General features: G+C 32.7%; 1 protein-coding gene across 1 annotated transcript in view; it reads left to right on the top strand.

Moving 5' to 3' along the window:
- LOC143195685 (uncharacterized) overlaps positions 1-14,170 on the top strand; it is a 52,576-nt gene extending 38,406 nt beyond the window's left edge. The window contains exons 9-11 of the mRNA XM_076403081.1: positions 2,158-2,437; positions 6,330-6,478; positions 13,740-14,170. Coding sequence (XP_076259196.1) covers positions 2,158-2,437; positions 6,330-6,478; positions 13,740-14,170 — 860 coding nt within the window. The remainder of the gene's footprint in view (positions 1-2,157; positions 2,438-6,329; positions 6,479-13,739) is intronic.
- The last annotated feature ends 989 nt before the right edge of the window (positions 14,171-15,159 follow it).

The following is a 15,159-nucleotide window of genomic DNA, read 5'->3' as shown; positions in this document are numbered from 1 at the left end:
CGAGATTTTGTCGAATATTACTGGCACATTGCCTCTTCGCCGTTGATTTTCAAATTATTTCGATCTCGAATGTTGTAATATAATCCATTCACAGGACCGGTACACATTAGTTCCATTCTGATCTTCTTATATTATTATTGAAATAACAATTAGTTTACCAAAAATTTTATTATAACAAAAATATTTATAATTTTTTTCTACAAATGTTACCCATATTAACACTATTTTCTACAACGGCTCCACCATCAACCAATTTCCGCATTTCATCAGAATTAGATGAATAGAATGATAAATAGAACATCGATCGATGAATAATGACAATGGGCGGCTTTGTGTCTGTTGCTCTCTATTAGTGGTCTTTTTTACAGAAATAAGTTGTCCAATCTGATCAATTCACATTGGTAGCTATCAGCAGTAATATTTCTAATCGGTTTTAGAAGCTGGTAATACACTACATCTGGTTGAACCAACCATATCGACACCAATAACTTCATGGCCATGAATATTGCGTTTATGCGTCAATGTAGACGCCAATCACAATATGTCAATTCTTCAATTTTTGCCTCAAAAACAAGCAATGTTCGAAAGGACATTTTCAGTAATTTTGTGTGGTAGCCATTTTCCTTCTCTCTTATATCTTTCGAATCATATATTAACCTCTGGAAACAATTGGTCAATCGTCCGCTAAACTGAAAGTTTGAGAGCCTAAATCGAATTTTTTTTGCAATAACTCATGCAAATTATTGTCTTCGTACTTTTTTTGGTCCTCCAAACCGTTCTTTGCCAATCACCACTTTTGAATTAACTAAACCAAAACTAAGAATTGGGATACGATAGCATCCCCATAAGTTTCTCTAAATCAATAATAGCTAGAATAGCCTCTGTATGCACCGAATAACTCTATAATACTAAATGAAAATAATTTATATGATATTATTTTGCAGAGAAAAATTAAAACTATCGTATCTAACAATTTGGTTTTAAACAGTGGTATACATTGATATTTTCAAGAATTGATATAAAATCATAGAAGCATCTAAGTAGTAAGTATTTGTAAAAGAGTTCCTTTTTGGCACCTGGCTGATTGTAATAGATGCAGATTATTGGGCACACGGGATTAAGATATTTATGTATAGTTATGGATTTAAGCCGCACCAATCCTTTGTATATAGGCCGTCCGTTTTCGGATGAGCTTTTGAGTATTTCATTTGTCGAATTTCTTCTTTTGTTTCCCAGGACGAAGTTCCGTCGATCGCATATACTTATTTTAGGAATTCATTTTAAAATATGTACTTTACTTATAACAATAATTTATAAAAAATTATTTAACGATATCTATGGGAACATTTCGTTGTATTGATTATTGAGAAAAAATGATATTAAATAATATCATATCCACTTGTTTTTTTGCATGCAATTAGAAATATATATTTTGTGCAGAAATATTTATTTTGTATTTGTATGAATACTTAAATTAAATAATACAATAACCTATATGTATATTAGGTGTATACTTGCTCATTAAAATATTGTAGACGAATATATTGACAAATCAGTAAAAGCTAGATTACTTAGACAATTGAATAGAAATGATGGTCATATTTGCTGGGTGACATGTCTGCTTCATATAATTCTATCATCAGAATTAGTATTTTATGAATATCAAACCAAATTTGTATAAGTTCATTTTAAACCACCTTCTTAATTTATTGAACTGAACACATCTGTGTATTAAACATTAAAAATGCCTAATGATATCTTAAAATATTTAAAATATTCCCCATCCAAGGGAAGCAGAATGTCTCACGATATTAAATGCTCAGTGTAGCAAGTGTGTGGATTAGGGATATTGGTCACAGAAAAAAATTTCGATATACTTTTTGCGACAAGTATAACAAATATCTATATGTTACGAAAAATATATCGATATTTTTAAGAAAAAATAAAAATAGTGAAATATTCACCTCAAAATTAAAAAATATTAAATTAAAAAATAAAATAACATCGATTAAAAATAATATCGATATATCGGCCAAAAATATCAATATTTTTTTCTGCACACTAGGGAGATCATTATTTGTCCTATGATCCAGAATGATGTATAAAATTCGTTAATGTGAAACATATTTTCAAATTGCAAAACAAAATATTTTCTAGATGAACTCAGTCTCCATAGTGAACACAATGACATTAATGATCTCGATGTCTGTGTCAATATCCTCTTGAAGAAAACCAGGGAAGATATTTCTAAAGACCAGAGTCAATCAAAATTATGCGATACAGCATCCGTTCAGTCTTTTAATTTAAAATATGTCAACTTCCTTATGGAACAATATAATTGGAAGTCAAATTCTTTCGGACGAGCAATCGCCAATATACAAACTGTTGGTAGCAAAAGTATAATATTGGAACTAAAACCTGGAAGATCGGCATTTAGGTAAGTTTGTCAAAAGAATCATTATATTGGGAAGCACATATAAAATAAAATAATTAATATTTATACTATTTTTCAAAAAATTGAAAATGTAAAATGTAAATAATGTTTGTCGTTTTTTCGAATGTATTAAGTTGCAATAAATATCTGAAGTCTTCTGTCGATATTCTAGAGAAATTGTTAAATATGTCAGAATCTTCTTCCGCTGCTAACTCCTTCAATAATCTAGTCCCACTACATATATATCTGCTCCTTTTTTTTTCTTTCGTTTTTCGCGCTTAAATAAATCGTGAATTACGATAAATGCCGCACTTGCACAGTGAAAATCACCATCTTGATCAGCCGTACTTATTTTGTTAATTTTATTTAACTGTTTGTTTCATTTGCTCGTTGTAAAATACGGATTAATTGCGAATTCGAACGTATTCCCATTGGTTTGGACGCAAGGCGAGCGAGCACAAGCAAACATCCCAGAAGAAGAACGAATGTTTGCTTTTGTTTACTCTTTTTCGCTCTTTTGGTTAGTACCCACCTTAATGTCACTTACACATTACACATTAGTTCATTAGTGTAATATAAGTCGGTATTATAATAAGTATAAAGCATCATCGATCTAGGAAGTGTTGTATACTCGTAGGCGCAGATTGTAAAGAAATTCAGCAACGATCTCCTTTGAAAAAGTATTCGACAGTCTTTAAAAAATATGTTGATTACATTAAAAATAGCAAACGATGAAAAAATACGTGTTTTTTTTCAGAAATCAAATAATTTTTTATTCAAATTTCATTGGTCAATGAAACGTGACGCCAGGGCTGTCACATGTCTTTGCTGCAAAATGTCTCCCTTACAGGTGTCTATAATGGAGTTGCTAGCTGACTAATCAAAATACTTGAACTGGCGATTATAACCCCATCTAGATATTGGAGGTGACGAAACTTTTCTATAGAGACCCTTACTCAGTATTCTCTCTATTACTCTATGTAATCACACCAAATTTCAAGTAAGTCGGTTCAGAAGAATCTGAGATATCATGTCAACCGTCTCGAAATAAGTAGTTTCGAGAATAACAGCTCTATCTCAAAAAATATTCTGTTCTATTCTATTAAATTTTGAAATATCCCCTTAAGGGTGTGTTAAGGGTGGATTAATTTTTGAAAATGTGAAAAAATAAATCGATTTTATCAAATTTATAGACTAAGATACTCTTGTAAGTCAATGAATTCTTAAAGAGAGTAAGTCATTCCGCGTTTGCCTGATTTCGCTTTTGCTCTCTTTTCTCTTGTTATTTTATCCGGAATCACCGAACTGCGCCTTTTCCTGGGAATTAAGGTGAACGGAAACGATTTGGAATTGGGGCAACTTGGGGTGATATCCGGAGATACGTATACACAGTAAAAGATGCCGACCGGTATTTGTTATATGCGATGGGTATAGAATAATCCATGAAAAAAGATTATGGTCAACGTTCGGCAGTTGCTGCGCCAGGATTTAATGGCTAATATATTTTTATTACCTCGTTTGGTATTGGATCGAAACTGCTACCTAAATTATAATTCATTTTAAAAATCAAGAATAAAAAAATATTAGGGTAAAGTTTTTAATATAAATTAAAATGTATTTATAAATTACTGACTTTTTATTATTTAATTAATAGATTGTTACTAGTTATTTCCGTCTAACCTACAATTTGTCTTTATGATAACTTAAATCTAGGTATATAACTAGGAGGACCCATCGGCCCTAACTCAGTCTCTGGCGAAATAATGTTTATACATTTCACTGCTGTATTTTTTAATATATGCACCTCACTACACAATACTGCACAAGATCAGATGGTTTGATTCTTTTGAGTCTGTGTCCTCTTCTAGAGGTATCCAAAAGCTGAAATATTCTAATATTTTCATGAGAATGGAGTCATGCCCGTTGCAATTATTTTGATTTCTTGACTGACTATGGGTATCTGAAGGTCTCGATGTAGGTAATCTGTCCAATAGTATTTTGGTGCGCCCAAAATAGCTCTCAGGACTATGTTCTGGAAATGTGTATTTTATTTATGATACTCGTTGCAGAACATAATTGAACTCCGTATGTCCATATAGGTTTCAGTATTTGCTTATATAATAGCAATTTATTATGTACTGATAATTGTGATTTTCTTCCAATGAGTCAGAACATTTTCCTATATATCAATTCCAGTTCTTTTCTTTTCTTCTTTATATGTTCCTTCCAGCGAAGCTTTGCACCAAGATATTTAGCGTTGTTGCTATATGAAAAGATAGTATTATTTAATGTTATTGGTGCTTGTACGGTAACTTCATGGCACGGTGAACTACACATGTACAGATTTACTTTCATTATTTCCTATTTTCCAAGCTTGTGTCTAATTATTTATATTGCCACTTGCCTGTGGTAATTTTCGTGAGGCTTTTTCACTATGTTGTATCCGACAGCTATAATCGCAGTATAATCAGTAAATGTAGCCATCGTAATATTCTCCAATTGTGGTATATCACAAGTGTAGAGTAGATGAAGCATTGGTCCCAGTGCACTTCCTTATGGTACACCTGCTTTAGTTTCTTTTATTGTAGAGTAAGCTTCTTCTTGTTTAACTCTAAACATTCTGGTTGTAATGTACGATTTTAATAGTTCGGTGTGTTGTTTTGGTAGCATTTTCTGTAGTTTATGAACAGAGTCTTCATGCCAAACCTTATATAAATTATTGGTTAATGATTCATTATTTAGGATAATAAGGTTCCAAACCAGTTATTAATTTACCTTTAAAGATGTTTATCCATCACATTTTCTTGTTAAATGTTCCTTGCATAAGGAGACTACAGGCAACTAGCGACAAACTGATAAACTGGACCAAACAATTTTACCAACAAGAAACTAAACCACCCACTGGGTTTGAAATTGAATGGTGTTACAGTACCATATGTGAATAGTGTTAAATATTTAGGTACATGTCAAATTAAAATGGAAGGACCATGTCAAAAAGAGAGTAGCCGAACACAAAATAAAATATAAACAGTTATGTTGGCCCATTAGAAGAAAATCCAAAATGCCAATTCACAATTATATATGCGACAGGACGATCCTCCTAATATTGCAATAGTCACCGGTTGGAATTCTGCTGCGGCATAGTCCTAAAAATTATGTTTGTGATTGTTTAATATTTGTGAATGTTCTAGGCAAGAGTGTAAAATCCGACAAGGAAAATGATCCCAGTCATGCCAGTAACCAGGCTGGGTAAGACCGGATGTCTTCTGGGATGATTTCTATAGTTTGTCACTCGCTAGTCGCTAGGCTTATTGTCTAGGGCCGTGGTTCGGAGCCCACGTTAAGCTGTAGGTCCAGTTACTAAAAAATCCAAGAGTCAATCTCTTGAATAAAATCAATAGAACTTTACTTATATCTTTATATATTCTTATTTCATTCCTCTGGTCATGATATAAATTCACTTACTCTATTACAAATTTCACTATAGTTTCTTTGTGATATTTTGAAATAATCGATCTAACCAATTCGAGTAAGAGCAATTGTAATTTAGGGATTTTTAATACAATAATCCTGTTTATGACAAAAATGCCAATTAGCTTCTTCAATTATGTTCACGGAAGTTAAAGGCTTTATTTTTTTAATTTTAATGGAATCTTGCTCAAATATAACCTTTTTGTTCACATATTTCAATTAATGAATTATCTTGTTTTAATTGTAGTATGTAAGTAATAATAGTAATAATAAGTTTTTTCATATGTTATCGGTACCTCATACTTATAACTTTTATTATTTTTAAGTGATAAATTTTATTGGAAGATATAATTCATATGTATAATAAAATTAACATTTCTACATTATCTGTTTTTTTTAACATTTACTCTTATAAATATTTCAGATTATGGATTTCATCACATTGTTCGTACGTTCTCCAGATATTCTCGGATACGCCTATGACCGTGGGTTGTTTGGAGGAATTTTATTCTGGCTGTGCGATCGAATCGCAGCTCTTGACTAACAAATGCTTCGAACTATCCAGTTGTTTCGGTAAGATAAGATTCTTGTAATGATATCTTATAAGGTTAATGGTTTTATACACGTCATTGTATTGCCTGAAATTAGATGTAGTTATGCTAATGTAATCGTAACACGTATGTATGGAATGTATCGCTCTGGAATTTTCTTTATTAAGCTGCTGGATATATGGAATAATTTAACCTGGCTTGGAATAAATCAATTGAGGAGGTTGCCGGTGAATTAATACTATTTCTTCAACTTATGGTTTTCCATTCTTTTCTCATGGTTATGTGCAAGTTGGTCGTTCGACCTTCGTAGAGTAAAGACGTGTTTGGAGCGACGGTCAGTGTAATAAATTTGAAAGTGTACTACCTGTGCCACAAATGCGATTTTAAAAAATAAGTAAAAACCGTGACGACAATAACAGTGTTAAAACTGCGCGTTAAATGTTTAGTGAAAATGTGTTTAAAACGATGGTCACTGCAATAAAGTAACAAAGGTAAAATTTTGGGGGCTGTTAAGGGTCGGAGGTGCATCATCTGTACCACAAATGCGGCGTTATAACGGTTCTGAAACAAATACCGGTACTGAAATTTTTGTAAAAACGTGAATTAAACTATTCATTAAATAAAAATGATTAATAGAGAGAACCAGAGACTAAATGAGATGGAAACACAATCCTCAACGTCAGGTGAAGCTTATCTGGCACAACAGAATCAAATCTTTTGTCAAGAAAACCATAAGAGAACGCAAAATGAGCAAGCTCTCTATAATGCGTATATTAACGAAAAAACAGCCCGACGGAATCTGGAAATTGCACTAACAAATATGCAAAAACAATTAGATGCACTACAACTCCTAATAAAAAACCAAAACACATACAATCCAACTAGCATTCCCGTAGTGAACCAGTGCACTGAAAACAAATTGCCTGTAAACTATGAAACAGACGAGGAAGAATTGCAAAAAGAAGTAGGCTGGATAACAGTTAAAAGAAATAAGAAACGAAAAGCAAACTACACACCTGAAGCTTCACCACAACAACCAAAAACCATTAAAGCACAAGAATTGAATAAAGAAATAAAAGTGCCGAGACCACCTCCAATTATAGTAAGTAATGTCACAGACTTTGACTTGCTATATGAAACAATGAAAACAAATAATATACTATTTAGAGCAACAACATTAAACAATGGACAAATCAAATTAAACGCCGAATGTCGTAAAACTTTTACGAAAATTGCTGAGTGCTTGGAATTCCTAAAATTACAATGGCACTCGTATGAAGATAAGCAAACCAGAGACATTAAAGTAATGGCAAGAGGGCTTCCACCGACAGCTAAAACTACTAAAATAGTGGAAGAGTTAATAAAAAATGGACTTAAATGTACTGACGTCACAAATATCCTGAAAAAAGAACGAAATAAAAATAACAATGGAGAAATAGTTGTCCAGAAGAAGCCTTTACCACTGTTTATGTTATCATTCCAACATAACACGGACATAAAAGCAATTTATGAAATTAAACAAATTCTAGGAGTCGAAGTAAAAATAGAACCTCTTAGAAAGGCAAATCTTGTGCCACAGTGCAAGAGATGCCAATTACATGGACACACACAAAAATTCTGTAAAAGGGAACCAAGGTGTGTAAAATGCTCAGGAAAACACATCACGGGAGAATGCAAAAAACCCAAAGGAACAAAAGCGAAATGTGCGAATTGCAATGAAGCGCATCCAGCAAGCTACAGAGGATGCGTAGTTGCGAAAACATTCCAAGAGAGAAGAAATAAAATCAGTCAGGCTAAAGAGCAAAAAACAGTGACTCAAAATAAACAACCAAAAATGTACAACGAAATCAACGATGAAATGACCTATGCTCAAAGCATAAACCAAACCGCTCAAAAAGAAACAAAAAAAGAAGACGTTACAACCAACGAACTGCTATTGAAACTTATAGCAAAGCTGGACAACCAGGAAAAGATTATTGAATCGTTTTCTGAAAGATTACTTAAACTCGAAAACAATAGGGCGGTGGCCTCAAGAACTAAAAATGGCAAGTAAAGACATCCGCATCGCAATTTGGAATGCTAATGGGATTCAGAAACATCACGCTGACCTACAAGTATTCCTAGAATTGCAAAAAATAGATATTTGCTTAATATCTGAAACCCATTTGACAAAGGAATCCTTTATTAAATTTAGAGGATATTACTTTTACCACACCATTCATCCAGCTAACACAGCAAGAGGAGGAAGTGCAATAATAATAAAAAATAATATATGCCATCATCAAGAACCCGGACTCAGTTTAGCAGAAAATCAGGTAACGGCAGTAACTGTTATATCTAGCAAATACAGGGTTACATTAGCTTCCATATATAGCCCTCCAAGATACAACCAAAAAAAAGAAAATTACTTGAATGTTCTAAACAACCTAGGAGAAAAATTTATAATCGGTGGTGATTTCAATGCTAAAAATACAAGATGGGGATCTAGAATGACGACAACTAAAGGTAATGAATTACATAAAGCAGCTGCTGAGCTAGGGTGCAGTTACATGTCGACAGGAAAACCAACTTATTGGCCTACCGATCCAGAGAAAACTCCAGACCTGTTAGACTTCTTTATAGCCAGAAACATAACCACTAACTACATGGAAGTTGAAGAAAATTTTGACTTAAGTTCAGATCACACACCTGTGATTTTGACGCTGAGTGAAAACATTATAAGAAAACAACAAAATCCAACATTAACCAACAAGAGGACAGACTGGGAAGGATTTGTTGAAGAAATAAACAATCGAATTCAACTAAATGTTCCCCTTAAGACAGAAGACCAATTAAATTATGAAACCGAAAAATTCGTTGCAGACATCCAACAGGCTGCTTGGAATAACACTCCAGAAATTAAAACTTCAACCAAAGGAATAAATTACCCGAAAGAAATCAAGGAAATGGTAGCTGAAAAACGAAAACTACGGAAAAAATGGCAGCAAAATAGAACACCTGAAAATAAGAATATCTTAAACAACATAACACAAAGGTTGAAGAGGGAAATTTTGGAAATTAAAAACAATTCCATAAATAACTATCTACGAAATTTAACAGATGACAAGAACACAGACTACTCGCTCTGGAAAGCCACTAAATACCTAAAACGATCCTGTCTACATAGTCCTCCGATAAGAAACATGCATGGAAGTTGGGCACGCAGCAACCTGGAGAAAGCAGAAGCATTCGCTGACCATTTAGAGAAAACTTTCAAACCAAACGAAAGTGAAATTGAACATACTTTACCGGACATAGACGGCGAAAATTCGACAATTCAATTAACAACTCCGAAAGAAGTCACCAACGTTATTAAAACTAACATCAAGCCAAATAAATCACCAGGCTATGATTTAATAACAGGGCAATTGCTGCACAATCTGCCAAGAAAGGGTATTATAAAGCTCACTAACTTAATCAATGCAGCATTTCGACTGAAATATGTCCCAGACGTTTGGAAAATGGCTGAAATAATAATGGTTCCAAAACCTGGAAAATCACCAAATGATATAAAAGCTTATCGACCTATCTCACTGTTACCGATGATAGCTAAGGTATTTGAAAAGCTCCTCTTGAAAAGATTAAAACCAATTATAGAGAGAAAAAACCTAATACCAACACACCAGTTTGGGTTTATTACCAAACATTCAACGATTGATCAAGTGCATAGAATAACAGATGTTATTGAAAAAGCCTATGAAGATAATAAAGTATGCTCAGCTGTATTCTTAGATGTAGCACAAGCTTTCGACAAGGTATGGCACAAAGGCCTCGTCCATAAGCTACAGAAAATATTACCGAAGCAACACACCGAACTATTAAAATCTTACATCACAGCCAGAATGTTTAGAGTGAAACAAGAGGAAGCTTACTCTACAATAAAAGAAGCTAAAGCAGGTGTACCACAAGGAAGTGTACTGGGGCCAATTCTGTACCTACTTTATACATGTGATATACCACAAATCGAAAACATTACAATGGCTACATTTGCTGATGATACTGCTATTCTTGCTGTCGGAAACAATAGCGAAGAAGCAACCCGAAACCTACAACAGGCTACTGACGCTATAAATAAATGGACCCAAATCTGGAAAATACAAATTAACCAAAACAAATCTGTGCATGTTCAATTCACCTATAAACAGGCCGCGCTTACACCATTGACCATAAACCACACTGTCATACCATACAGCAATAATGCTAAGTATCTCGGAATGACACTTGATGCAAAACTACGGTGGAAGGAACATGTCAAAAAGAAAAGAAAGGAACTTGAGTTAAAATATAGAAAAATGTATTGGCTAATTGGAAGAAAATCTCAATTAACTATACATAATAAATTACTTCTATATAAACAAATATTAAAACCTATATGGACATACGGAATACAATTATGGGGATGTTCCGCAAAAAGCAACATAAATCTAATACAAGTTTTCCAGAACAAAGTCCTAAGAAGCATCGTAGGTGCACCCAGATATTACCGGACCATTTATTTACATCGAGATCTTCAGATACCGACTGTCAATCAAGAAATTAAAAGAATTGCAAAGAGACATGAGGAGAGACTTCACTCTCATGTTAATTTCGAAGTATTACAACTCTTGGACAACACCAAAACCGGACGCAGACTCAAAAGGACCAAACCATTTGAACTTGTGTAGTGTGTTGTAGTGTAGTGCAGTGAGGTGCATTAGAAAAAACTCAAAGTGTTAAAACAATTATTATTATGTTAGAGACTATGTAGGACTGATGAGTCCTATTAGATATATACCTAGATTTAAGCTATTATAAGGACAAATTGTAGGTTAGTCGGCAACGACTAGTAACAATGTATATAATTATAAAAAAAAAAAAAAAATGTGCAAGTTAACGATATGGAGATAACAAAGCCCAGAATTTGATCATAGATCAATTATTGGATTACTGAAAGTCAAAAGAATATGTGACGGAAATTGTAAAATTGTGTGAAAACAGCAATTTAACTTTAGGGTAAATGATGTGGCTCGGTGAATGGAGGTAAAACGAAATGAAACAGTGGTGTTTAGATTATGTGACCGTTATCTATACAATTAGATAAAATGGATGGCAGCGGTGTTACCTGAAGACGAGGCTTGGGCAGTCGATGGTGGCACGTCTAAACCAAACGAGGATTGAGCACTGAATGAATCGCAATACCCTTCAATAATATCCCAGATAAACGTCTCGGGGTTGTCGTCAGCTATTCGTTATCGGGTTCTAGTTGGCGCTGCTGGCACCCCGCCTGTGTTCAACATCTGGGATTATATTTCTTCGTATTTTGTAGACAGTTATTCCACAATGTAAAATTCGACATGCCTCAAGATCGCTTCATAACTATAACGATAATCTAAACTTCTATTATTTAAAATATTATTTACTGTTAACTATTATATTGCCCTTTCATATATTTCTGATAAAATATCAGAACAAGGGACATATAGATTGAGTAACATCTAAGAACATTATTGAATTCTCTTGTTAAAGGTATCTCTTATAAAAGATTAATTATATTACTATATTATATTTTAAACAATCTAAAATACAGTAGAACAAAGTTTAGTAAAAAAGTATGTACAGCTAATGTATTTCTCACCTTTCTCTTCCGAGTATTTCTTCCCTTTCGCGTTTATTTGAAGCTACATTATCCGATCATAATCATGTCACATCAATGTATGGTACTAGTGATGAATTCCTTCAGCAACTAATAGGCACATCGAAAGTACTAAATGACTATATAATCATTTATATTTAATTTTGCTAGTTAAATATTTATTAATGTGCCTGGTTTCTCTATTTCATAGTTTTCTTGTTTAATTAACACTAAATAATACAGCTTCGGTTTTTCTTTTCAATTTTTTGTTTTAAATCAATTAATTTTCGATTAACTACAGCGTAAACGAATCCAGCCCGATAAAATATATGTAGGAATTCAAATAGTTAGGAGCAATAATACAGAAATTATCTAACTCTGTAAGTACTAAACCGAATCGGTCAAGCTACAGAAGCTTTCGCTAGTCTAGTAGTGCGTATGAAAGAGAAGAAAAACTATAATCAAAACTGAAATCCGGCTCCTTAATTTATCTTTGTTACAGTCTGGCATCCGTAAGCTTGAGGTCTTTCTAATTCGATGCTTAAAACAAATTCTACATATTTCTTTATCACCCAGATCATATAAGATGCGATAATCTGTGCACAATTGAAGAACAAATTCAACGACGTAGATTAAATGGTTTGCATGCATTAAACACCTCTAAAAAAACATAAATCATAAAATATTGTTAACAAAAAGTTGAACCGACTTCCAAAGATAAACAATAAACTCACTAAAAATTTAAAAAATAACAAACTAACAACAAAACGAAAAAAAGTAGAAAAAATGCAAAACATTCTATACTGTTACCATGAAATGCTTTAAGAATTTTAATCTAATATTTTGGCTATTCTCATCATACTTTACGATTAATTATTATTTTGAAGATCTCATTATAAATTATACTGAGAATATTTAAATAATTGAATATTACTTAAATATTTGCCTCTTTATATTAAACTTTTGTCTTATCCATCCAACCAGATAAAATATATGTATGAGTTCAAGTAGTTAGGGGTAGTAATAAAGGAATTATCTAACGCTGTAAGTAATAAACCGAATCGGTCAAGCTACGGGAGTTTTTACTTCTCTATGATAATTCGAATGAAAAAGAGGCAATACTATAATCAAAATTGAAATCCTACTTTTTAAATTATCTTCGTTAGAGTCTGACATCCGTAAGAGCTTCAGGCCTTTCTAGTTCGAATCTTAAGATAAATTCTACATATTTCTTTCTCACTCAAACCATATAAGATGCGATAATCTGTGCGCAATACAAATTCAATTCGAAGAACAAATTCAACGACGCAGAACAAAAAGGTTTAGTTTGGTCGACTTTTTCATAGAAATCAATCGGAAAAATAGCTTTTTACAATCACTTTTTACTTTCGTTGGCATTTATCAAGGAAAAAAAAGTAGAAAAAACGCAGTTCTTCCGAACAATCTATTCATTTAAAATAAAATGCATTAAAAAAATCGATTATTTTGCCTACTTTTATTACGTTTTGCAACTAATTATTATTTTAGAGATCTCGCAGTTTTCATTATAAATAGTACCGAGAATACTGAAATCATTGAATATTACTGAAATATTTACCCTTATAGGCTTATTGCTAAATGTTACTATTTATAGGTAAGCTGATCCAAGCTTTCGGTTTACCTGACTACCCAAACGCTCTCCGAAACTTCTATCGTGTCTACAAACCCACCACCTACCTCAACAAAAAAGATTTAATACTAATGCACAACGCATTTCTGACCAGCCTTTTCGAAACTATAACTGACAACTCCAACACGTCGAACGGAGTGGAATGCGTTAAGCTTTTGCTGCTTCAGTTAAAAACGTTCGATTATGTCAGCCCCTATCTCGACGACGCCCCACATCTGTGCCCCAGCGCTTTTGAAAGGGATGATCAAATTATTTACGCAAAAACTATGGAAAGGGCCGCTATCAAGATTCAAGCTTTCTTTAAAGGTTTATATATAAGATTGCAATTAAAGAAAATGAATGAGAAGCATAAGGAGTATATGCGTAAGTTTACTTCAATTAATTATATTCTTTAATCCTACTAAATATACAGTCAACAATCATCTATTGTTTGTCCCTGTGATTTATTCGATTTTTAAGTTATTTTTTGTTCTTGCTAATTTCTCTTCCATCAAGTTGCATCTCAATCATCGTACACTCGATATGCTTAGTACAATCTTAATTAACAAATTAATTTATTACTACTACTCTGTTGTACTTGCATACTATTACTACTATTCTGTTGTACATACATGGAAGCGTGTACGGGATTAATACACGAGAATATCTTTAACAAATTTCTGTTATATATGCCTTATATCGTTTTTTATATATAGTTTACTCTGCAACCACGTTTTATTTTCTTTATTTTTTACTCTCAGTTCAGATCTTCCTTTGCTTCTTCATCTTTTTTTCATCTTTCCTCCTTCTTAATTTCCCTTTTTTATTCGTTCTTTATTTTTCTCGATTTCCATCTCCATCATCATTAATGGTCAATTTCTTGGTTATATCGAGTTTTAGCAAATTTCTGAGGCCAGCAGTTTCTGTGCTTAGATATTTTCTGATTTCCTATTTAAGTTCTTTCGAATTTTTCTAGTTTTTAAAAATATTTCTATTCTAATTCTATGTGTGCTAAACGGATTGATCTATTCTTTTGTCTCATAGTATTTCTCGTCTTTTTTATCATACCTATTTCAATCTTCATTTTGTCATTCTCCTTATAGTTAGAGATTCTGTCTTCATATTCTCATTTTTCTATTTGATTAGTTGGTTTTATCTGTTGAGAGCTCATATCATAATTTCTATTGTTTTTATTAATTATTGCATTAACTATCTCAAAGTATATATCTCGATTTTTTATTTTAACTATGTTGTGAGATTAGATGTACTACTGTGGATTGGGATTTTACATTATTATCTCCTCTTAATATATTTATTACTTAGTAATTTCGTAAACTGGTTTCTTTTTCAACCGTTATTTTCTTCATTTGATTGTACACTATACTGAGTGTATACAGAGGTAGTG

Source organism: Rhynchophorus ferrugineus, unplaced genomic scaffold, assembly GCF_030347505.1.
Source record: "Rhynchophorus ferrugineus isolate W39M unplaced genomic scaffold, kcgeb_rfMv2 rfM4, whole genome shotgun sequence".
Classification (NCBI taxonomy): Eukaryota; Metazoa; Arthropoda; class Insecta; order Coleoptera; family Curculionidae; genus Rhynchophorus; species Rhynchophorus ferrugineus.
The sequence above is the reverse complement of the archived record's forward strand: the minus strand, read 5'-3'. Positions and strand labels throughout refer to the sequence as shown.